At 43.9% G+C, this 24,682-nt stretch overlaps 4 protein-coding genes and 1 long non-coding RNA gene across 5 annotated transcripts in view; 3 read left to right on the top strand and 2 right to left on the bottom strand.

Annotated features, from left to right (window-relative positions):
* The first annotated feature begins 6 nt into the window (after positions 1–6).
* LOC131885874 (iroquois-class homeodomain protein irx-2-like) lies at positions 7–9,741 on the top strand. Its single transcript, XM_059234062.1, has 3 exons — positions 7–349; positions 3,723–3,940; positions 4,017–9,741. Exons 1-3 carry the CDS (start codon positions 181–183, stop codon positions 4,878–4,880), a joined length of 1,251 nt encoding a protein of 416 aa, XP_059090045.1. The 5' UTR covers positions 7–180; the 3' UTR covers positions 4,881–9,741.
* Positions 9,742–10,936: 1,195 nt separating this feature from the next.
* Positions 10,937–14,396, top strand: LOC131885877 (uncharacterized). The gene is made up of 3 exons (XR_009373880.1): positions 10,937–11,407; positions 11,462–11,517; positions 12,666–14,396. It is a non-coding gene; the product is annotated as an uncharacterized LOC131885877 (long non-coding RNA).
* A 1,738-nt stretch (positions 14,397–16,134) lies between these two features.
* On the top strand, positions 16,135–17,239 carry LOC131885875 (large ribosomal subunit protein uL22m-like). Its single transcript, XM_059234063.1, has 3 exons — positions 16,135–16,189; positions 16,265–16,477; positions 16,551–17,239. The coding sequence occupies exons 2-3, from the start codon at positions 16,432–16,434 to the stop codon at positions 17,198–17,200; spliced, it is 696 nt and encodes a 231-aa protein (XP_059090046.1). The 5' UTR covers positions 16,135–16,189; positions 16,265–16,431; the 3' UTR covers positions 17,201–17,239.
* Positions 17,236–19,717, bottom strand: LOC131885872 (iduronate 2-sulfatase-like). The gene has a single exon (XM_059234060.1). The coding sequence runs from the start codon at positions 18,898–18,900 to the stop codon at positions 17,236–17,238; it is 1,665 nt and encodes a 554-aa protein (XP_059090043.1). The 5' UTR covers positions 18,901–19,717.
* Positions 19,718–23,053: 3,336 nt separating this feature from the next.
* Positions 23,054–24,682, bottom strand: part of LOC131885873 (KH domain-containing, RNA-binding, signal transduction-associated protein 2-like) — a gene marked incomplete in the record, with an annotated part of 30,079 nt that continues 28,450 nt past the window's right edge. The window contains 1 exon segment of the mRNA XM_059234061.1: positions 23,054–24,178. Coding sequence (XP_059090044.1) covers positions 23,993–24,178 — 186 coding nt within the window.

The raw sequence follows: 24,682 nt of genomic DNA, 5'->3' as shown, positions 1-24,682 counted from the left end.
GGACCGGCTGTCAAAGTTTTGGCATCACTCCCAAAGACCAAGTTGCCACAAGCTAGTGTTCAGTTTTGGCCCTCGTCTGAAGTGGTGACATCAGTGCCACGAGTGTCATTTGTGCTGCACCATTCACACCCAATCATCACGCACCCCTCCCCCACCCGCACCCGTAGTTCACCAGTGCTCATGATCCAAGCTCAACCCCAAACCGAGACCCTGGATGAACCATTGACATTGGCTTTGTTGCCCGGCGGACCTCCAGCCTCAGCCACGACAACAATCTCATCGCCACCCTCACTACCCGCCTCCAGTTCTTCATCTCGTGGACGGCCCTCCTCGACATCAGTCACCATGTGTAAGTTACTTTTGTTATGCTTGTGGCTGTTGGCATATTTTCCGTCATTGATCAATTATTGACACTCTCAGCGAGTCTGTCTGTCAGTCTATCCGTCGGTTAGTTGAGCTCCAAGTCAGCGACAGATTCCGTAAAACAATCATAAATCAGAGCTGCCCCCAATTTTCTTGAGCAATCCATTGAAGCCCACTTTGTTTCCCATCTCGCTCCTCTAAAACTGTGAACCGGTCTAGATGGAGCTCGTGGTGTGTCAGGGGGCTCTGGAGTCCAATCATCATGACTGGGGGGACCTCGCATCCACCCATCCGGCTTTTCCACTTTGCTCTTTGGCCAGTATTCACACAAAGATCAGTTGGCGAACTGGCCTCCACCTCTTTCTTCGTCGCTGCTCCCGTCCAGTACTCGCTATTGTGTTTGTTTATCTTTTTTGAACTTTGGAGGCCAGTGCAGCCTTTGACTGGCCAATCCAATATTGCAAATCATGAAGTCGTGAAATATTCTGCTCTCACTCGTTCGTTCATTCTCTGGTGAGTCGTCGAGTCCGGACATCAAACACTCCGGAGAAAGAAGAGAGACATGTTTACATTATCAATTGGTTTGGTTGGCTGTCAGCTATTAACACATACGCTAATGATGATCTTCAGCCTGGGAACATCCACCCTAGTTGCGAAAACGCCTAGTCAGCCACGGACTTGTTCTGGATCTCAAGGAAGAACGAGTTTTACCCGCTGCACACATGCCAATTAAAATCATGAGAAAAATCGGGTCAAATTATGCTGATGGCGCTCTGCTCTTGATCAGCTTGTTCAAGTTCAAGCCAACAGGAATCCTCTAGCCTGTCAGTCAGTCAGTCAGTCAGTCAGTCAGTCAGTCAGTCAGTCAGTCAGTCAGTGAGTGAGTAAGCTAGCCAGCCAAGATCCTCTAGTACTTGCTCCCTTCTAGTTCCCGTTTGGTCATGATGATGAGTGTTTGGCTCAGGAGCAGTCTCCAATTACTTAAAATTCCCCTTGAGTCACTTCTACTCGATCCTGGCAGAGCGTTGCAGGAAAGCCAAATTTAATATCAGATGTTCAGCAAATTTTCCCTCCTTTGACAGCAAATTCTCAGAAAGGAGAGAGAGAGAGAAGAGGTTTACCTCTCTGCGAGGTTCCACGCGGTTCTGCCAAAAAGAGAGGGAAAGGACAACACTTAATTGTAGATTCTACGGGGCGAGGAAGGGCTCGGCTCTTCCTTCCCCCACCAAAAAAAGGAAGATGCAGATTTTGTTTTAACCGTGACATTTCGTCTCGAAGCAATATCCGAAGGTAAAAAAACGCACCACCTTGGCGAGTCTTTCTGGGTAACGATTCTTCAACTTTTCACTCATTCACTCTCCCAAACCATAGCTGTAAAAGGCGCTTGACAACTTGTGTATCATCTTTATGTTGCTCTTGAGTGATCGATCCGGAGAAAAGTGTTCTCAGACCCAGGCTAGAATAACAAGCAAAGTGATAGCATCTTGACTCAATGGTTTCTGGCCCAAGCCGGGCTGCATTGATGATAACACCAATTGGCTCTTTGTCATTGGATTGAAGTAACTCCGAGAGAGCGAAAGAGAGAGGAAGAGATAGAAGTAGTCGAGAGGAGTGAGTTTGACGATGGGGACTGGTCTTCAGCGACCACTGAGCACCAACCAATGACTGGCCAACCAGTTGGACCATTGGTAGGTTGACTGACTGACTCACTCACTGACGGACTGACTGGCTGAGGGTATGCATGCATGCACTTTGGGTTTTTTGACATTGCACTACCTTCCACACCTAGAAGGGGTCGTCGATGAGGTCGACGACAGTCTCTCCAAAGTCACGACAACCAACTGATCCCATCTTTCCTGATTACACTTCAAAAGCCAAAACTAAGATCGATCAGAGATCTGGCCAGATATGAAGTAAAAGGGTGAAGAAGAGCCTCAAGGGAGGGTGGTGCATTGGAGGTTATCAGAGATTCTATATTTGGATATTACACCTTCTTCCCTCTCTATTTACTTCTGCATTCGGGGATCAACACCTTATTTGTACAATTCCCAAGTTCTTTGCCGGCTAGCGAAGGATTAGTGGAATATCAGTCAATGCGTACGTACTGTTTAAGGGGGGAGGAGGGGGCTAACAACACGGAATGGATTGTAGACATCCATCGATTGTTGTTCAACTACACTTGGCAGAGCCATTGTCAACAAATAAAACCATTACTTTCGCACCCATCCGTCCATCCACCTCGGGGTCACTGTAGGGCAATTTCCTTCCCAAAGATAACACCCCAGCGTACTGCATGTACTTCAACAGGGGGCGGAGTAAGGAGGCTCCGCAATGGTATTGTCCCCGGAGCTTCCCAACGACTTTTCTCGGCTGACCGACGGTGGCTGGTATTTCATCAAGATTCAGCCATGATGCCCGCCTCCCTAGCTCTCTCTGTCTTTGGTTCGAGTTGACCATGTTGTCCTTGCGTCCTCCCTATACCTGAGACAATAGCACAGGAGCGAAGCCGGTGATTTTATTATCCCGGTATTAATGGCTTCATGCCATTTGTGTTGGTCAAAGCAGGGGGCTAATCCCCCGGGATTTCGCACTGTAAGCTTTGACGTTATTTGGCACCCAGAGGGCTAAGAATTTTGAAGAGTAGCACCTATATTCTCAATTCGTCTGCACCTCTGCCGTGACTATACCATCTCAGAGTACACTTGCTTCCAACCCTTTTGACTAGAGTTGACACAATTTGCGTCTTTCAACTGATAAAATATGGATTGTCAGATCAACTTACCCCTGTAGTGCGGTGACTGAGCGAGCGAGTGAGCGAGTGAGTGAGTCTCTTTTTCTTTCTCTCTCTTTTTCTTTCCTCTTTAACGCATAGTGACAGCTGTGGGCGTTGGAAAGCTGTGCTCTTTAACGTGCCTCAGCTGGTCTGGCTGTCATTTGAAATGAAGCTGTGACAGCTGTGCGCCAAGCTAGAGCAGCTTTGGTAAACAAGACGGATCAAGTCCCAATCAATCTTCGGCGTACATTGGCTGTACCATTTCTTTTAGCTGCCATTTGAAAGCTTATCGTTGCGTCGAAATGCCCAAGTTATTAATGAAAGTTAGATTTAGAGTAACTTTAAATTGGGATCTTAAGAGGGGTGGTGGATGGATGCACCTGAAAAGAGCGAGGGGTGAAGAAGGGGAGAGGGGTGGGTACCCGTTTCGTCCATCTTAAGGCGGCACTCTATTCCATCTCCCTCTCTCCCTCCCTCCCTCCCTCCCTGAGCGTGAAATCCGGCGTGATTGTGCGTCTTTGTCGCCGGTTGCTATTCAATTAATTGATTAGTTGATTAATCAACCCTCTCCTTTCTTTACGTTTAGTTCGTGAACGGTATCCAAGTTCATCCACGGATGAACACTCCTCCTCCGAGGAGTATTCACGACCGAGACCACCAACGGCGAGGAAGCGCCGTGGAAACTTGCCCAAGGAATCCATCAAGGTGTTGAAGCGATGGCTCTTCGAGCACCGCTACAATGCCTATCCCAATGACAGCGAGAAGGCTCTCCTGGCCAATGAGTCGGGTCTGACACTCCTGCAGGTAGGATTCAATTAGATGTTCATTCGACTCGAAGAATTGGCTCTCATTGATAAGTTTTGATTGGGTTTGTTCTCAGGTGTGCAACTGGTTCATTAATGCCAGGCGTCGAATCCTTCCGGAAATGATCCGCAGGGAGGGAAATGACCCGGGCAGGTACACGATCTCTCGCAGGGGTAAGAAAGTACCCACCAATGGGACAATAACCAACGCGGTCAGTAATTCCAACTCGTCCGTGTCTTTGGACGCAAGAAACAACCATTGGGCCAACACCATCAATGCCGGAAAGACCACCGACCAAGAGATTGCCGAGTCCATCACCATGTACAGAGGAACAGATGACACCGACGACAACCGAGAGGACGAATCTGACTCTGAGATGTCTTGCAACGAGGACAGCAGCAGTGGGAGTGGGGGATTTGGTGGTCGCGACTATCCCCGCCCTCCGGTCATGAGCGATGGCACACCCTCCATTTGTGTTAGGAACATCATGGCCAAGTGTCCTTGCGGGTGTTCGGATGGGAATTGTAATTTCACACCCCAAGAGCAGTCGCCCATGGACTCACCTCAGGCCTCACCCATCAAGGCCATCACCACACCACTAGCCATTACCCCCTCCCTCACTGCAGCTGCTGCCACCTCCCCTCTTTCGTCACAACCGCCTTCAAGCAAGCGGATCGCCTTATCTCGGGTAGCCTACACCCCGGAGACCACTGATCTGCCTTTGGACATGTCCAAGACCAGTCCCACCTTCAAGTCATCCTTGGTGGGTTTCAGGAACGCTCCCGATCACGCCTACTCCTCCGAAGTCACTCCCCCTCCCACCCCACCAGAGTTGGAGAGGGAGAAGTTCACCATGCTGCACATGCTGTGCGAGGTAGCGATCCGGAGGGAAGAGATGCTCTCGGTTGGGACCAACCAGACCGGCCAAGTGTGTGCCTAAACCAAGGAAGACAACCTCAAACACACACCCATCAACCAAGCAACCAACCCGCCGGCCAATCAGTCAGCCAGCTAACCAGCCAGCCAGCCAGCCAGCCAACCTACCTACCAGCCTACCTGCCTACGTGCCATTGGGAGGTGAGTGGGACATGAGATGGGCCCATTCAGTTTGATGGACGCTCCGGTCGTCCCGAGAGTGGGGTTGGGATGGTGTCGTGTGGAACACTATCTCTTGCACCACTCCATAATATACTTATTTTGCTAGTCCCCAAAGTTCTTCGCATCCTCAACGACGGCGCATCCTCTTTATTCTGGTGGATTTCGCCGCCTCTCCACCCCTGGAGGATGGGAAGGAGCTAGTTTGTTTAATGCCGCAAAAATACGAAAAACAGATTGTTTTATATGAAGAGGGTTCTATCGGCCAGTGCGTCGAAGAAGACCTATACAAAAATATCACACATTCGCACACACAAACATGTAGTTGAAGAGTGTAAATAGAGAAACACCCCACTCGCCCTTCTTTTGAGCCAAAGTGCAGCCAACATGATGACTTGGAGTTTGCTACAGAATAATAAGCATTAACGTAATTCCACTTCATTGCCCAGCTGTCGGCCCTGTGGTATTGATTGTAACGATTCATTATCCCCCTTTCTCCTCCTCTTTTTGAATCAGGAGTCAAACAATTAACCAACGATCAGCTGTTACCAATTCAAAGATTTTATTGGACATTCATCTCGACCCTTCTACATCCCTTGTTTATAAGAAGAAAAAAAAGAATATATATCTATCTATATGAACGAGTTGTTCTCCAACCCTCACTTGCTCTTGAAACGAAAACTCCCATTAACAGTCCAAGAAACCACTTGTATCAAATTCACATTGTACCATACCAAACCTCCCGTCGTCGATCCCTGTTTGAAGGGAGGCAAATCGATTGAACAATCAATATCAAAAACAATTTGTCCCTGCCCCCTTGTTTTACCCCCCTCTCTCTCTTTTCCTGCCCAATGGCTTGTTCTTCCTTCACATCAACACCAATAGACACTTTCCATTACCAGTTATCTCTATTTTTCTCTCCAAAACCGTATCTCCACAATTCGATTGATGTCTGTGTGTGAGCTGCTGCAGTGTAATTGACCAACTCAAGTGATCTCAATATGAAAAATAATCGCTCATTTATTACATTGTGAATGTCGCAAAAAAATATTATAACAAGTCCGAAATTCTTTAACTGAATCGTTTCTCTCGCTCATCGAGAATCTTCATTTTTAAGACACGACTATCTTTCCCTGTCCGTTATTAGACTTATCACTCAAATAATTCAACCACAGCTCGTTTTCGCATCTTTCACGGCACCACTTCTCGCCGCAAAGATTGAAAAACAACATGCACCTAAGTTCCTACGTTCTTCCCCAAGTAGCCGTACCAATCTCGGTTCTTCAATTTCGTCATTCCCAAGAAGGCGCTCCACAAGGAACGTTTCTTGGGCCTCTTTGACTCTTCCTCCTCTTCCTCTACTTCTACTTCCTCTATCAATCAGCCTCTCAAGCAAAGCTGGTTAGAACCAGCTTTCACCACAGGAACGCTCAAGACTCGCCATTGTTAAATTCAATACTAATACGATGACAACTCTCTACACACGAACATGTGTCACCGTAAGCACGCACACACAGATTCACTTGCAATCTCTACACTTGTAGATTTTTTTTTAAAAACAAAAATTCTTACCTTGCATCCTTCAAGAGTTTCAAGGAACAAAATCTACTTCCCGTACTTTTACTGCCCAAACAGAACAGAAAGAAAGAAAACAACAACAACAACCGCCAATGTACCTAATTTCCTATCATCAAAAGTGTCTATACAAACAAGAACAGTACACCATTTTCAACCAGCCCTTGATTCGCTCTCACCACAGGCGACAATAAACAGAACAAGATCCAGCCTCTCTTGGGATGCTACCACTTCCGTGGGGGTGAAAAATTGATGGACTTTGCTGTAGATGAGAAAATAATAGATCGAGACAGACAGGGAGCGAGATGAATCTCATCTTCTCCTTGGACTCGAATCTTTTAAAGCGGTTGATGGGTGGTTGTCGTGGAGGAAGGATGTTCCACCAAGTGGACCACATATATAGACTTACACTCACACATCCTGGCCTCATCAAAAGTGCCCATCCCCTCTTGTAGCTGCTATTTTTGCTAAAAATCCAGGCCATTCTTTAAAAGGTCGTGCCCAAGTTATTCTGTATATTTTTCGAAGTTATATATTAATGATCCAAGGTCGTTGTGGGCTTTGAAAAATGAGAATAACCACATGTTTTGTAGTTTTCTTACCAAAAGAGCATATGGATGAGAAACTTTTAAGATGACAGTGTGTGTGTGCAAATCAAGATTATATAGTAACGTAACTTCAACCTACTCCTACTCCAACCCCCACCCAATCTCCTTGTCCTTTATCGTTCTATTGTCAAGAAAAAGGCCATTCTGTTTCTTATTTGCCATGTTCACCAACCAATCAATCAATCAATCCAGATGTCAATCTGGATGCAGGAGTCAACACTTTAGTCAATTTTAATTCTTCTTCCATGTACATTGACAGTTTCCATCATTTCCCTTTCTCTCTCTCTCTCTCTGTGTGTGTCTCTCGAATTAGATCCATTCAGGCATCTTTCATGGCTTCGTTTGATTTAGCCCTGTGTTGTAATTTTTTTCTTGCTTTCCTTACTCTTCCACCCTTTGATTGAAATCTATTTCCATCCAAAAAGCAAAAAAGACCTCGCATATTTTACCGAGTCATGAATTGTAGAACAAGACTTTTTTTATTGTGCAAAGATTGTTACTTTGCCCGACCTTCTTGCTTTGGGAGACCCGATTTCAGTGTTCTGAGGTGTTCCCAGAACGTCCTTGGGATTCTTGGTCGGATCTCCCTTTGGAAAATCATTTTCGACGCTGGAACTTGACCTTTCGATCCTCCTTTGTCGCAGTATTACTTTACCCGCAAACGAAACGCCACACTACTTTGAAGCACATTAAATGGACAGTTGGTCTACCTGAGTTTCTTGAGTTTCTTTAAAGAACTGTTTTTGTCAAAAGAAAGCTTGTCTGATTTAAAAAATGTTGATAATCCGATAATTTATCGTAAATCACCGCCACAGTCACCACAAACACTACCATTTCTCTGATTTCTCTTCAGTCCCCCCTTTACTCCTTCCATCCCGCCCATTCATCGTTTTCGAGGCATTTGTCAATTTGGGGACTCCTGAGAGAGGACTAGAACACATTCTGGTCGGACAGTTTCTTTTTGGACCCGTTATTCCCTAACTCTGACTTTGAGGTGGGGCCAATCACCCAAAAGCAATAAGAAGCTGGGAACACTCATACCTAGAGAATGATTGCTTGGTCCTGGGAATATGTTGATGGCCAGCCAGTTTGCTCCTCTCTTGGGGGAATGACTGAGAAGCATTGCTTCCTCTTCCCCCATAGACTTCCTTGCTCACCTTTAGCTGCATCCTGCCTCTGTAAACGAACGCATTTAATGGTCCATTTTGTGGGTCCAAAATGTGCGAGGCCAGAATAAGAAATCACGATTGTGCCATACAAACATTCTCATAACTATGTTTTTGGCTTACATTAAGATGAGCTCCCCACATTTTCCTCAGTTTTCTAAGCGAATATATTCGTTTCCTTTCGCCCAATCTCTAAGATTCCACCACATAGAAGCTTCCTTTGGCAATAATGATAATAATTACTTCTTCCCCCCCCCGTCCCCCTTTTTCTAGCCCTCTGTTTGTCATCGACTGTTCAAAGAACTTGTAGAACGAACGACCTTGATTGAAGATCTTGCCTGTCACTTCGGCCAATGTGATATTTGTAACGTTGCAAAGATATTATTTTGACGCAAGGAAATCCGAATTTTGATTAAGGTTCGGTTAGCAGAACTTAGTAGAAGAACGACAGAACGAACGAACCCCCTCCTCCCCAAACTTTGCTCACTTCTTCAAGGCAAGAAAACTCTCACACACAAATCCAAGTGATAATGATAAATAATTGCTTGTTACTTGAACTCGTTTCGGTCAAGGTCATGCATGGCATTCTAGCGACACAGCAACAAAATAAAAAAGATCTTCTTTATTTGTTTTCGATGCAATACCTCTTTCTTCTCCAAAACCGAGGAACATGGCTTCTTTGCCCAGTTATCTAGTAATAAGAGTTGTTGCCCATTCTATTTTTGAAGTGATGCCAAGATTTTCAACCAAGTTCGGAACAAAGCTAAACAACCAACCAACCAACCAACCTCGTTTGAGCACTCTTCCCCCTAATCCTGGTTACCATTTAACATGGTGATATTTGTAACAAAATCGCCTTGAACCCCACCCCTCTACCAAACATTTTAATTACAATCTGCTAAATACAATACTACTACTATTATTATTATCATTATTATTATTATTATCATAACTAAAATGACCATTATTATTATCATTACCACTACAACATACTACAATTACTATCATTACAGTAACTACTGCTACAACAATTGCTGCTACTACTACTACTCCTTCTTCTACTGATACTACAACTATTGCTATTATTACTGCTACTGCTACTACTCCTTCTCCTTCTATTGGTATCGCTAGTACTACTACAACAACAACTACTACTACTACTCTTACTGCTACTACTACTATTACCACTACTACTACTACAACTACTACTTGCGGAATGAAAGACGAGTCAAAAAAATTCAAAACAAAAAAGAAGTTTTATAAAAAAAAAAAATGCGTGTATTTGTATCACACCGACACCATATATTATATTTACTTTTGAAAAAGACATTTTAAATATACATCCGTAAATTTAAAACATGTCTTCACATCATTTCTAATCTTGTGCGTTCGGTCACGGCGATCTCGAAATTAGATGAACTATGTTTGAGATTAAAAAAAGGGAATCTCAGAAAGGAGACTCTTTTAGCAAATTGAAATTCTCTGTTAGGGTTATATTCCTTAAATAAGATCGAATCACTCAGAAAGGAGTCACCACCTAAATACCCAGGGAAGAGGACAAAAAAAAGTGCTGACAAGGTATTGGATCGTAAAACCTGGGCGCATTAATGGCAATATAAAATTTTAATATCAGTCCTTGAAGAAGTATCCGTGGGTGCAGGACTGTCGTTGGTATTCAAAGGCATGTTTATTAAGCCATAAAACCACGCAGAGAGAAAATTCACGGCAGTGAGAAGTTCATTCTGAGCTCCAAGTCAGACGTTTCAAAATGCTCCAGTGGAACGATTGGACCTGTTTGTTGTTCGACGTTCCACAACCTTACGCAAAGCTCTAATATGTTCTGGACGGGAATCCCACACTCATCTCGTGAGAGTTATATGAGGAAACTGTCATTCTTAAGCAAACAAACTAAATGATCAATCTTTTTAGCCACAAACATCCCCTCGTTTCTTATCTGGTTCGTCGGTGGTCGCATATTTGTTAACAACAATGGTTCCACAAAAAAAAGGTTTTGTTAGTGTGTTAGTAGTTTCCAACTACTCCAAAATAATGGCTGTTGTGCTGGCTGACTGGCTTCGGGTTCTAATTTACATATTGAGAAGTACCCATTTCAAATCAACCTGTTTGCTTCCAGACGAACAAGAGAACAAGAGGAGGAGGAGGAGGAGGAGATGAACCAAGAGGAGGATGACGCTGCACAATGTTGTGGGCACCACTCAACCCTTTGAGGGTATTATAATTCTAATGGGCAAGTGCATGTCCTCAGTGCCTTGGAATGTCTTAATGGCTGCATTGAAAATCGGTAAAACTTGAGCCTGGCGGCGGCCATTTTCACTCGATCGCTCCACAACACAACCTGTGTCCAGTGGACGCGCATACGTACGTAACCTGTCGTTGGAAGATGAAGGGCGGTCAAATGACCATTTCAGGTAATTTAGGGCTCTCGCCACGCACCCAGAACCCGAGTAGATCCCATAAACCCATATCAATTAACAATTTCATGGAATTTTCCAGCCTCGGTTCAAAGTTAGAAGCTTGAATTTGGAAGTCATTGGATATTCCACTGACCCGCCCAATCAAATGGGAGGCACGAGGAGAGCACGACAGAGTTGGTTGATAATGTTGTTTGGTCACGATAGACACCGACCACCCCCTTTCCCTTCTTTAAATGGTACTTCCAAGATTAATTGTCACCACTTGCTCTTTGTCGAACAAGGGGTTAAAATCTTTGACTTGAGACAAACCTCCGAACACAAAAAACAAAGGGGGTACATTTTGTACTTTCGGGGCAAAAAAGTGCAAAAGCCATAAATAACTCTCAAATGTGGAGACAACCCCTCATTGCGGTTGCAGTAGAGAGGAGCGAGTGAAAGACAGTATTTACGTACTTAGGTCGTAGATCGACCTTCGACTGAGGCACATAAGTGAAGGAGCCTTCCCAATCCCACTGAGAATGAGATCGGCTTTTCCTCATTCAACGCAGATTCTATTGAAGAGTTTGATGATGGTTTCGGGCCAAGAAGGTTGGTTAACGGGTGTGAAAATATGAAGACCGCTCAATCTCTCTCGGTTTTCAGACTATGGAGTGTTGTGTCAATAATGAATGGGAGCGAAATGAGCATGGAGAGGCGGGGTTACGAGCTAATAGTGGCTTGACGCCTTGATCTTCATCTTCCGAAGTTCAGTCCGACTTAATTATTTCCTCACACGCACATGATGGTTATTTGTTTTCGTACTTCCACACTGGTCGACTCTTTCAATTTCTTTGTCTGGTTTGTCTCAGGATATGCAAGAACATGGGGAGGGAGCAACTCCTGTGGGAGAATTCTTATTTGCAGGACTTTCAAATGAAATGGGGTTTAGTTAGCGTCGAACACAATTCAAATCTAAGTACAAACCTTGTTTCAATTATGGTCGTATGGGGATGATTTATTTGCTTAATGCTCTGACGAATCCTCCAGTGTTGTCAATCCAAGACGATGAATGACTTTTTAAGTTGATCAACCGAGTTGACTTTTGGAACTTTCAAAACGCGTTGACAAACTTGTGACATTCTTATGAGTGGAGCTAATTTATTTTCATCATCCGTAGCAAATACGACAAGAATGTCACTTGACGAGTCCAAGACAGATCGTTGGTGATTTTGGCAGCACTGAGTCTCCGAGTAAGGGTACCGATCTGTATTTCACTTTCTGTCCATTTTGTTCTCAAAAGCCTCTAGCGTATGGTACTACGTCACACACGTAGTCATTATGTCCTATATTTATGTGGACATTGAAGCGGGGTGTCGAATATGGACTTGCTAGGGTGGACGAGGTGATGGTATAGTGAGACAACCAAAATTCCCAGGGTCGTAATTTCGGACCAATGGAACCCTTCCTTAACGAACCCCTCTAAACGATATACAGTACATACTAAAAACACACAAGTTTGTTGCAAAATCGAACACAGGGACGAACCAGATCCACCAATTCTAATTCGCTGATGCTTGAGACATTGAATCGATGTAAAGGTAGATAAGAGTTATATCCCATTTGTTTTTGTACTACGTTACGCTACGTTGCAAAAATGTCATACGAGAAGAACTTGAAAGCAAAAGCCAATCATCATCATCAAGCCATTAGCTCTTGCAGAGTATTAGGTCCTGATCCCTTGGAACAGGATTCCAATGGCCAGATTCGCTCATTAATCTTTGTATGTATGTTAGATATGCCTCCAAAGCCACTATTCACTCGTTCTCCTTCTCCTCTTCTACATCGTCTCGGTTAATATGCTAGCAAGGTCAACAACCCGATGAGCAAAAACGAAATGAGTGAAGAATCAACAACTGCCACTGACAACTTGGCGATATTTTTGCGGTGGGCATAACAAACAAAGCCAGCTCAGCATCGTTGTTTCCCGATGTGGAAGAGAGCGCCAAATTATAGAGCCATTCGTCACCTACTATTCACGATGGTCCGTCCATTTCTGACTTTTTTTGACCATGATTGGAATGAGATCTAGAAAAGTGAAGTCTAATCTCAGTGATTATGCCGCTGTCAAATTCATGGCTTTGACAAGTGCCCAACTTTTCGAGGGAGGAATCGAGTAGTTGCCAACCACGGCTACCGTGAACGGTCCCATGCTGATTATCATCTTCATGTTGTTGTTGTTGTTGTTGTTGTTGTTGTTGCTCCTGCTGCTGCTGCTGATGATGATGATGATGAAATCGAGGGCAGACAATCTGGTCATTTCGCGACGCTGGACGGCAAATTCCGAAGGATATCCATTGAAACAGAAGCCAGAACAAAACCGACCCAAGAGCTGGTTTACAACCTCGGACAACTTGAAGCCACTCAACTAGTCATAAACCCAGAGATGGGCATAACGACGCCCTCTAAGCTAGAGCCATCTTTACTGGTGAAAGATCCCCCTCGAAGTCAAACGAACTTGTAAACACCCTTTGGCCGTGATGGCCGGAGAGGCCGGGATCTGTCCAAATATTGTTGTAAATGAACCCTCATTGTCTCACTCACCCTCCCGAATCCACGGCTATGGGCTATTGGCTAGCCAGCATATCACGCAAATTTCTGCTTACCCCAAAACACATTTTCAACAGGGGCTACTTGCCATCTTTGTCGTCGGCAAGGGGCTTTGAAGCCATCTCCGATGTTTACCACTAATCCGGCATCTCGCATTCTCCAACGCTTCCATGACATGAACGCCAAAGATGAGATGCTGCCGACGACGACGACAACGGACATGGCACTAGTAGGGACCAGGGACTTGGGAGGATTGTCTTCAGGCAAGCACATATGCATGATAGAGGTCGTTGTTGAGGCGTACCCAATACCCACGAGGCACAGATCCATCTATCTATCACTAAACATGTCTGAACAGGCATGCTCAGTTTTGGCGGGGCTTTTATGCTCCCCGCAGCCCCACCGACGAGTTCAAATCAACGACACATGGGCATGTAAGGATTTTCTTGGGGACACAAAGCATTGGAGATCTTGTTGAGACTTGTAGCATCTCATCAATTTGGGGCATTCCAACAACGATCGTGGGGTTCGGCGAGGGGCACGCACTAGTATATACGAGTACGTAGTATACATAGACCGTATGTACGTGGTGAGGGTCGAACGAACAGAGAGACGAAGAATGGCATGGGGAGGCCGAAGGTACCCACTACCCATCCATCCCCCCCTGTAACTGAATTCTTGACTTAATTTGGTCCATGGACTATAAAAATGGTTGTTCGGCATCTATAAATCAATTGAGGGGATCAACGACATCGATCTTTGATTAACGTTCATTGAAAGGCGAGATAAAAACACTTTTGGAATTTACAGTGTATATGTGTCTAACAACTTCGAGGCACTGGTTCACCGCCGCCATTCGGTCAAAACTATGGAAATCTCACACTAATCTTGTCATCACAAAAGCGAGCGTCAAATTACCGATTGGCTATACTCACCCCAAAGTCTCTGTCTCCCTCTCCTTTTTTTTTTAACGTGAACTACTTCATTCCATCCCACAGTATATATAAATATACCGAATGTAAAGAGACAGAACAGCGCACACTCCCGTCAGAGCGGAGGAAACCATTTTTGACAAGCCGTGTTCCCTTTCGTGTAATTCTTTCACTCTAACCCGACATTCCATCCGTGGTATGGTCGTCACTGCGATCGGGCCCTGAGGCTCCCTGACATGGTTGCTAAGTAAGCTATGGATTCTACGAGGCCAGGTTGGGGCCGGTCCGGTAACCGGGGATGAGAAGCCCCGTTCGCTCTACTCCAAGCCCAAAGCGGCGACGACGTGGAATCGGTTGGAATCGATTGGGTTGGAAAAGCGAGATCTTTAATCCAGTGCCTAGGACAAATGAACATATGTCGCCTTGAGGTCGGGGAAAAATGATCCCTGGCTGTGATGAGGCGTTGACATGGCTTTGTCTAGACATCGGATTGAGCATGCCTGTCCTTCTCCAGGGGGTTGACGACCGTACTGTGCAGGACCAACGACGACGATGCATTTGAAGCGAAAAAAAGTCCAATAGAGGTGACGAATGGAAGATGAGGGACAGGAGAGTATCGGAGTGTGAGTATGATGCCCGGATGAATGATTGATACCTTCTCACCCTGTGTCTCGGAGGAGGAGGATGATGATGATGACCTGAGTCTCCCTCCCTTCAACGCTGTCACACGCTAGATCGGGGCTGAATCATAACGTAGAAACAGGCATGCAATATTCATTTCCAGATTCCACGAGCGTTGACAAACCAAGTCATCCTTCCTTCCCTTCCACCATCATCGATTTTGACTTTTGTAAAAGGGGAGACGAGAAAAAAAAGTGGCTCGATATCAGGAGAACAAAAAGATAAGACATCATTAAGAGGTTTCGACTAAAGCTTAAATGAGAGGATATTGTATCTATTTACTGATCCTTGAGCGCAGAGGATCACAACGGCTTAACATACACATCGCCGCCAATGCTTGGATCTTCACGGACTAGAGAACGAGAAAGTTTCTTGCGTTTACTTTTTGTGCATTCTGGTTGTCTGACACATTTAAAAGCCTTCCCAACGTCACAAAGAAACAGGAAGTTGTTAAAAAAGTGCATAATGTAGTCCGAATTTATGGCGGCTACTAAAATTATCGCAGAAGCCAAGATGGCGTTTGTTGATTCAGCAAAATGATGGCCAATTCAAGAGGCTTATTTTCCTCCAATTTAAAGAGCGAGGCCGCACTTTGAACCCCTTGGGATCCTTCAGCAGTTCCTACCAAGAACCTAGGATGTTTGGACCCAGCATTGGAGAGAGAGAAAGAAAGAGAGAGGCGTTGATAATTATTCGTTTCCGTATTGTTTCACTGCTCCTGGCGGATTACCATAACGAAGTAGACGGGTTTCCTGGAAACAATTAACTCTTTTCTTGGGACTTGAAATCCGATCCCGGTTTCCATGCAGAGGTGAGTGACCAAAAGTTAAAGCCTGTCAAGTCATAATTTGCGCGTTGATTTAGGAGCTACCCTCGAAATGTGATTCAATACTAGAATACAGTTCGACAAGGGAGCACTCGCCATTAAAAACTGCGACACTCGTAAACTGTCAAAAATGATTGTGATTTTGAAATATGCTAAATTATGGAAGCGATAAAATTTGCAAGTGGTGCCACGGTTAAGTAGCTAGAATCTGAAGCAAAATATTCCTTCACTTTCAACCAGCCTCTGCCCTCTAGCGTCCAGATTATGCCTTTACCTGACATCTAGCGGGTGCAGGTACAACTGTTTGTCAGGGTTCGAAATCGCTTCCGCTTCGACCATCAACGGGTATTACAAATCGAGGGCAAAATCTCATACACATTTGTCTATTCACCCTATTTAAAAGAGCTCTCTAACATATAGGCACACACCAGTGTATTTCAACGGAAGTTGTCATCGCCAAATTGCTTCGCAAACGAACCATCAACAAAGCCACGACAACGCATCAACGACTCTTACCACAACAATACCCCCAACGAAACGCTCATACTCCGTCCCAAATTCTCCTCCAACAATCTCACTTTAACGCCATGTTAAGCCAACTTCGATTGCCATTTCGTCATCTGGCTCAAAATGGTAAAAGACCTCGCCTCTTGTGCAGAGTAATAAATTAGTAATCCCAACCCACTCCTTTCCATGACCTTTTCAGGCCTAGGCGTGCTCACTCCTCTCCGCCAAAGCTCCTCTGTAGATTTTGTGCCTCCTCAGACCTTTGCCAATCCGGCAGGAACAGAGAAATGGCACGAGAAAGTATCCGTTCCCGGAGGACAGGATAGCTTCATTTTTCCCGCCTTTAATAAGCGTATCCATCCGCCTGTTTTAGATCAGCACGGTCAGCTGCTCGTTCGCCCCGCTTACTGCTGCCACATGCGCACCATGATTAAATATTCCCAAAAAAAGCTCTGGTATATCGCCTCGTTTGTGCGAGGTCTGACCGTGGAAGAGGCCTTGAAACAGTTGACCTATCGTCACATGAACGCCAAAGGGGCAATGATCGTCTCGGACATCATCCGAGAAGCCCAGGAGTTGGCTGTCCAGGAGCACAATGTTGAGTTCAAGACGAATTTGTGGGTGGCAGAGTCGTTTACGGAGAAGGCTGAAAAGGTCAAAGGTATGCGAAGGCACGCTCGAGGGCGAATGGCCTTGCTGGATTTCGAGTTTCAGAACTACTTTGTGCGGCTAGAGGAGGGCGCACCGCCCAAAGATTACTATGAATGGCGAAGAGAGAAACGACCCGAAGAGCTTCTGGAGAATTATGTGGCTGAACAAAGAAAACGAACCATCGTGTTCCAACAGTAAAGTTATATTTAAATACATCCTTTTTCCTCGAGTGTTCAAGCTGGCTCGAGTTTTTCCCGCAATAACCTCAGGTAATCCTTGGCTATCCCGCATGACTCGGGCCCGTAGGCGATATTGATGTTCTCTTGGGGGTCAACCATCTCGTCGTACAACTCCTGAGCTATTACTCGGTTAAAATTGGTTTTGAGTGAATTGGGGTCAAATTCAAACCAGGCCACAAAGCGGTGGGTCCGGGAGCGCAGGGCATAGCCCATGACCCGGATATCCATGTGGGAGGGCGCCCTTACCAGGTGGCCATCGGTTTCGTTCCCCGGCCTTGGATATTGGCTGATCGCCACGGCTTCTGATGGAATGGGTTGGTTTTGAAGGATGCTTGCGGCTCGAGATACGCCCTCCAGGCAAAAACGGTTCGCATGCTGGAGAGTGGTTGGACATTTCGGAACGCGTGGCAGTCTCGCCAGATCTACCAAAGTGGGATAAACGTCGAGCAATTCCACGGGTCCATTCACGAATCTTCCCGGTTGAAGTTTCCGTCTCTTCAATAGGTTATGTGGCAAATTTTTGTAATTAACGATATCGATGAGGGAAAAACCGTTTAACGATTGTAGTCTGGGATCATATACCATCCAAGGCACCCGAGTGGCCTCTTCGTAATTGGTATTCTTGGCAAAGAGGCCGTGCTCACCCAAATGCCAGCCATGATCAGCCACGAGGCAAATGATGGTGTTGTCCGCCAAGCCCAGTTCTACAACAGTCTCTAGAAACTTTCCCACCTTCTGATCAACGAACGTGATGGACGAATAGTAAAACTGTTTGAGTTGTTTCAGGTAATGACTAACTTTGTCAGGGGTGGGCCAATCTCCGGCGCCGGTAAACAAGGCTTTCCATCCATTTCTAGCCAAAGTCGGGGCGTTTTCACCCGGGAACGAGTTGTTGGCTAGAGCTATGTTCTCTATGGGATGAAAGTTGGTCACCCAATTGGGAATCTTGAAAGGTATATGGGGCAAAGTGAATCCCACTCCTAAAAACAACGGTTTCGGCGAGCCTAATTTGGTCCAAGCAGTCAAAAATTCCGAGGCCCTCCGTCGAACTTGCGTGTCCGGCAAAGGTATAGCGTTCACTTCACGGTCCAAAGGACAGATGATATTAAACCCGCTCTCCTCGGTTCCCTCGCACACGGGAGCCGTTTTAAACTTCTTCAAAAGAAGGCCCGTGATCGGTCGATACGGCTCAGCTGACCAACTGAAAGGCATATCATTAAAACTGGCGTTGACTTGGTTGTGGAATATCTTGCCAAATGCCTGAGCGTGGTAACCATTCTGCTTGAAATATTGCGGCAGAGTCACAAAATCTCTGACGGACCGCCAATTGAAATTATTCGCATAGGTCTTGGTCCGATCTGGCCTTCGAGACGTGAGTAGTGATGTTCGACTGGGTCCACAGATGGCTTGTTGAGTGTATGCACTTGAGAACACCACACTTTTGGCTCCAAGCTGATCAATGTTCGGGGTGAGGGCTTGACTGTCGCCATACACCCCAAGGGCGGGCCGCAGGTCGTCAAAGATGATGAAGATCACGTTTTTTGGACCTCTGGTCTGGAACAGAGGTTCCAGTTTGGTAGCGTGGTAGTAAATTAGAACCGACATAAGGCCAGAGGCAAAGCACAAAATGACCCAGAGGGAAAATATTTGATACCTCATCTCTTGAATGTTTGAAAGTGCATGCAAAATCGTATTTGAACTGGTTTATGTGCAAGTGATAACTCATAATTGATGGTTTGAAGCAACTGCAGACAATTTTTCATTCTCTTAACATAAACTGACGTGCTCAGGATCAGGTTCACATGTAGAAAGCTAAGTTATTCAGGAGAGCTGAAAAGGCTGATTTTGCCTCACGAACTACATAATGTGTTAAGGAAAAAAAAATCTTTTTTTTTTTAATGTCCGGTAAAATGTAAGGGAGGCATGTCGATCATTATTTCTCACGACGTTGATGTCGCAAGATTAAAAGAACACTGAACGTAGGTCAACAAGATGAAATATAACCTTATTAAATCCAGACACTTTAATTATCAAGAGCAACTCTCTAGAAAAGAAACTTTTAAATGTTAACCACACGCACAGACGGAGAACCAAACTGATACCGGAACAGACTTTAAATATGGACGATGTTATGATTAAAGAACCACTCCAGACATCAGGTGAGACTTATCAAGAGTATTGGACCGTTGGGGGTGAGACAGAGAATCATAAGCATTATTCGAGCGATTCATTTCCCTTTTAAATTTCCTGGAATCAATGATGTCAATCCTTGCCTCAATTGTGTTAGAAATACTTGTTCCAAGAACGTATGATACAAACGAAATAACTTATCTTCTAGAGGAGCCATATGCTGCACCAAATAGGGTTTATTAAAAAAAAGTGAAAGTAACACCTCTATAGCGTTTATGCGAAAAAAATGTTTGGTGAACTTTGTAAAAAAATAGTAGATTGTACTTTTTTGGTGAATTTTGGAATATGCAGTGCACGTCTTTGTTTGTAGCACTTCAACTCGTCCACCTTGTAGTGTATGTATAATCCTGATCTTTTTTCCGCCGAGATACTTTGAACCGTTTTTAATTTTGAGTGCACTTACGCTTATGATTTTTGAAGTGCCATTTCCCTGCCTTTTTAGTCATAAAACGGGTTCTAAAAATAGACCAAAGCTTTATAAAGTGACAAATTTCTTGCCATTAGGTAGCTCTAGGAGATAAGGATAGTAAAAGAGGGACAAAGGCTGCAGGGCCAGCTACAATTAAATAAATGGACTTAGAATTAACACTAAGATTACAGCTAGCAAGGTTTCCTAAAGGTTATGAACTGATCCTTTAAGAAGTGACTGCAGCGCCATCTAACTCGTAAAGGGTCTGGTCTACAATGCCACCAGAAATAAATCTCCATAGTAATAGCTTTTCAAATTATAAAGGGTGCGGAAACTCACATATTTTCCATCTTGTCAAATAAAACTTCACTTTATTAGATCAGCGGCCTTGTGCTTTTTTGCATATTATGTACAAATGTGTTTTCTCCCTTTTTCTTTCTTAAACTAAGCATTTTTTTTTAAAGTTGCCAAATAAGTAAATTCCAAATCTGTAAGGTCCTTACAGATGATAGAAATCATTTAATCAACATAATGTATACGAGTTTTTATTTTCAAATAAACGACTGTTCTTTTCGAAGGTAATCTCGAAGTGCATTAAGGAAATTGAAGATTTCATTGTCTACAAATACAAATCTTTTAAAGTTATTGTGCGTCTTTAGATCAAAGCCATTCAAAATCTTAATGACACAAGAGTGTATACAAATGTATTATTTCTTTTCCAGAAAGAAGTACATGCTAGTCAAATTATTGTGTTATTTTGATACATCTTCGACTGTTTTCAGACTAAGGTGGTTGTAGGCACAGGTGCCCAAGTGATGCTTCATATAAACCCTTTGGGCCTCCCTGCCCACCAATAATCGTTTTTGGTTAGCCTAGCTGACACTCTTGAGGTGCTCTGTAGCCTCTTTCCCAAGTTCAGGTTTAGCACATGCTTGATCAGTGATCACTCTTGTCACAACCTTGGGACGACCCGATCCCGGTTAGCCTTGGAGGCTTCAGCCCAATGGCGAGCCCACCAAAGCTTAACAGTTCGCAATGAGATCCCCTAGATCTCAGAAGTAGCTAATTGAGTCATTCCAGCCCCAATCATACCAACCAAATGTCCTCTGAGGGTGCCTTTATGCTTTGGTACTAGGCGTTTTTCAGTTTTTCCACAGAAGTAATACTTCGGCAATTCATTCGCCTTGGCCGAAGCAGTTACTGTACCTTTGTGTTAATTGGAATTTCCATCTTTAATATTGATAATAGTTAGCATGTGCCTTTGGTTACCCAAATATCTACTTTATTCTCAGAAGCAGTGCACATAAAGCGAGAAATATAAAATGCCGCTAGACTTCAATGGTGCGAGAACTTTACACTCTCATTGTAGTGTCCATCTTTGCGGTTCTATCATTATTAGGTCTAGGCTCCTCAAAATGAGGTGCAATTTACCTCACTACCATTAGAACAAATTTCGGCATTCCTTAGCACAAAAACACCCCGGGCCTGTCCAGGGCTCTTCTCACCTTTATCATTGTTCCATGGAACTGAAAGAGGACACATAAACATTAGTGTAAACTTAAACGGTTAGAGAATGTGAGAACTTGAAAAGTATTGGCGATGTATCCCATTATAACTAGGGGTCGGAAGGACGATTTTTAGATTAAATTAAGTTTTAAACGATTTTGGCCAATCCTGGGACAAAAAACATAGTAACGATTTTTAACTATAAATATCCTGACACCGGCGATAAGAGGAAATTTAAAGAATTTCATCATGTTAAAAGATTTTTTTTTGTAAGAACTACATGCCAAATTACATCTTTTTACACACTATTGTACCATAAAGAAACTGAAGAATGAAATAGTTGAAAAAGATATTGTTATTTTCAAATTTTCAAATTTGCAATTTTTCGTTTTTTTAGGGAGGTCCTTTATTTAAGTCATTTCCTCCCAAGGGTGCATGCATGTGTTGGCTGGTGAAAACGTATTTTGAGTTTTTACTAAGAACTTTATTTTTAGTTGTCTTTACATGATTGTCTCATATTCTCACGCAAAAATGCTACTGATTTTCCAGATCATTCATTTCATTTGAAGTCATTTGTCCTCTATTGTAATTTCTGGATGCTTCAAAATATGAAATTGAGCTAAAAATAGTTCGTAGGTATGTGTCCGCTCTGAATATCAATTTTTCGTTAGCCTAAGAGCAAGTCGATGTTTTCTTTCCGAGGAGGTATAAGCATGTGAAAAAAACCAATAATCAAGCAGCTTTTGTCTCAAAAAGCCACCAAAATACTTGAATAATCAAACGAGTTGCAATTTTTTTCACATTTTATAACTTTTTCATAACGGAAATTTTAACCTCAAAGCAAACTATTTTCCGACCCCCCTAATGATAACCCTTCAACACGAGTATCAGTGAGACGAGTCTAGCGAGACATGGCATTAGTTCTCAAGGACCTTTTTTGCTCAAAACCATTGGGAAAGAACGAGTGAAAAGGCCCGCCTGGCCCAAACTGTTGGTTGGGGATAAGAAAGAGTGAATGAATTTTCACGTGGAAATTGCTCTGCACCCATTTTCGTGGAACATGAAAAGGCTTTGAATGGAATTTAAAAAGACATGAGGCTACAAATCTGGTACGTTTCTTGCTTTTTTCCCGCAAAGCCTTTGTTGCCCATGACGGTGCGTGGAATGTCATGAGTGGGAACGAAAAATGATCCTGAGTTCCAATCATCTTAACCAGAGGGCGTCTTAGAGGCTTCTCTGAGCTGCAATAATAGTCTCGGATCAGGCGTTGAAGACACATAATTGTTGTACTTACGAGGATTATTTGGGCATCTTGCCAAGGGGATGCAATGTATTTATGAGTGTGATTTAATCTAACTACTCACCGTCTGAGAGGGATCTTTATCAAATAGACCAAAAGGCCGTTTCGAAACATTGGATCTGTTTTAGTTTTGCTCTATTTAGATTCGACAAACATGTTATTGATAGACTTTGGAAAGAGAGATTCTTGCTTTTTTTGTAATCTGAGGCTCTTGGTAATTTTAAAAGGTTGGTTTTCCCTCGGAAGTCTCAGGTTCGAGGGAGGATCTCATGACCAGTAAGAACGAGATCCTATTACTCCAAATGAAACGGAGACGCCAGCCAGGACCTTGAAAATGGAAAAACAAGGGGATGCAAGGCCAAAAAGAAGAGAGCCTTGACAAGGCTGGTTTCATGTACGTGAACAAATGTTGTTAGCAACTTTATTTGTCTCAATTTGGAATAGAACATCGAAACCAACTCAATACACCAATTCTTTTTTTGTGTGTTTCTTTGTTTTATAGATAGACTTTTAGGTATAGTTATACGTACGTATATGCTCAACAGTTGTGAGAGAACATGCCACAGCATGTGTTCAGCATCAAGTTAGGAGAACTATTCCATCAATTTATTTAGCATGGGTGACTGGAAGGTCTTTTACGGGCTTTGTGCAGTTCGTATCTGTGTGTGTGTGTTTGTCTTTACTTTTTTAATTTTTTTAAAATAAAAGTGAGAAGTGAGAGTAGAAGTGTTTGATGATGGAGGGAAGGAGCGCTGACTCAAGCGTCCCTTGAAGGTAGGACTCAATTATATCAGACTGGACGAAATGATTATCATGGAAAAGAACAATAGCAAGCAACCACTACGAACAATGCGTAAGTAACAAAACAGACTAGAATAACTAAACGCGTTAATGATGGTGGCAAATTTTCGGATTATTTTTTTTGCGAAAGTAACGAAGAAAAGGCCTTGTGGTCTTTGTTTGATGGGTGGTGGTAAAGTTGGTCTATGGGCAAATGAACACTTGACGAAGTAAGCCGGTCAGAAACTTATCTCAACGACATAGAAGCCACGGATACATATCACATGAGATGCTTGAACTTTGGAGATTTTTGAGACGTCAACTTAAAGCTTTCTTTCATAGGTAATAGAGGAGAGTAATCATAACAGTAATTCTCGTATCGTCAATAAAAATAATGGTGATAGTGGCCGTGGTTGTGGCTGCGGTGGGGATTAACCTATATTTCTTCCACTCAAATACTTGGGACCTGCAGCCAAATCATCATGGAATGTCCAAGGTGCGAATTCATTCAAAAACTGCTGCTGCTGCAGCTGCTGCTGTTGTTGATCTTGATCTTTCAATTCGATTCAGTTTGGACGAAGATAGGGCGCGGCCTGTTGGCGGATCTTGGAGCGATCCAATGCGGCCGAGGAGGCCGCTTTGAGACTCTGTTGCTGCCACGAGTCCACAACCATGGTGGAGGGATTGGAGGGAAGATGGAGAAGGCTGGAAGTGGTGGAAGTCGAGCCGTTGGCCAAACTCGAAATGACACTGAAAGTGGAACACGGGGAGGTACGTTGGTTAATCACGAGATTGAGGAGGCCCTCCGTGAGATAAGAACTAAGCATGCAACTAAACAGCGATTCGCTTGAAATGCTTGAAACTTGACTTCTGACTTATCATTGCTCTTTAGAATATGTTCTTTTTTTTGCCACGCTCCTCCTTGAAAATTCTAGGGCCCAGGCGCCTCTAGCCCCGTGGGAAATGAATTCAAATCGCAACGTTGGCGTCTTCCAGGGATTTTCGGAGTGCACATTGATTATTTGTTCAGCCTTTGCACCTTCACTCAGGAAAGTTCAAGATGAGCAAGAAAAATGAATCAATGGCAACATTCATCCATATTAATAATATTGAGTTGGAAAGCGCACCGTCCGCTCTCCCACCTATGTTACTTGGTTATCTAAACAGCGCTAAGTCTGGGCAGAATTTAAGATTGATCTCGATTGGATTTCTTCGTTTGATTCTCATTCATCTCGAGATTTGAACGGGGGGAACAT

Source organism: Tigriopus californicus, chromosome 8 (genome assembly GCF_007210705.1).
Source record: "Tigriopus californicus strain San Diego chromosome 8, Tcal_SD_v2.1, whole genome shotgun sequence".
NCBI classification, from domain to species: domain Eukaryota; kingdom Metazoa; phylum Arthropoda; class Copepoda; order Harpacticoida; family Harpacticidae; genus Tigriopus; species Tigriopus californicus.
Note: the sequence above shows the minus strand (reverse complement) of the source record. Positions and strands in the feature narration are given on the sequence as shown.

Excerpts from the sequence above, each read along its gene's own strand:
- LOC131885874 (XM_059234062.1), top strand. The coding sequence starts at position 181 with ATGATCCAAGCTCAACCCCAAACCGAGACCCTGGATGAACCATTGACA. Across the intron at positions 350-3,722 it reads CTCGACATCAGTCACCATGT|TTCGTGAACGGTATCCAAGT; the intron begins GTAAGTTACTTT and ends CTTTACGTTTAG. Across the intron at positions 3,941-4,016 it reads CGGGTCTGACACTCCTGCAG|GTGTGCAACTGGTTCATTAA; the intron begins GTAGGATTCAAT and ends GTTTGTTCTCAG.
- LOC131885875 (XM_059234063.1), top strand. The coding sequence starts at position 16,432 with ATGTTAAGCCAACTTCGATTGCCATTTCGTCATCTGGCTCAAAATG. Across the intron at positions 16,478-16,550 it reads TCGTCATCTGGCTCAAAATG|GCCTAGGCGTGCTCACTCCT; the intron begins GTAAAAGACCTC and ends TGACCTTTTCAG.
- LOC131885872 (XM_059234060.1), bottom strand. The coding sequence starts at position 18,900 with ATGAGGTATCAAATATTTTCCCTCTGGGTCATTTTGTGCTTTGCCTCT.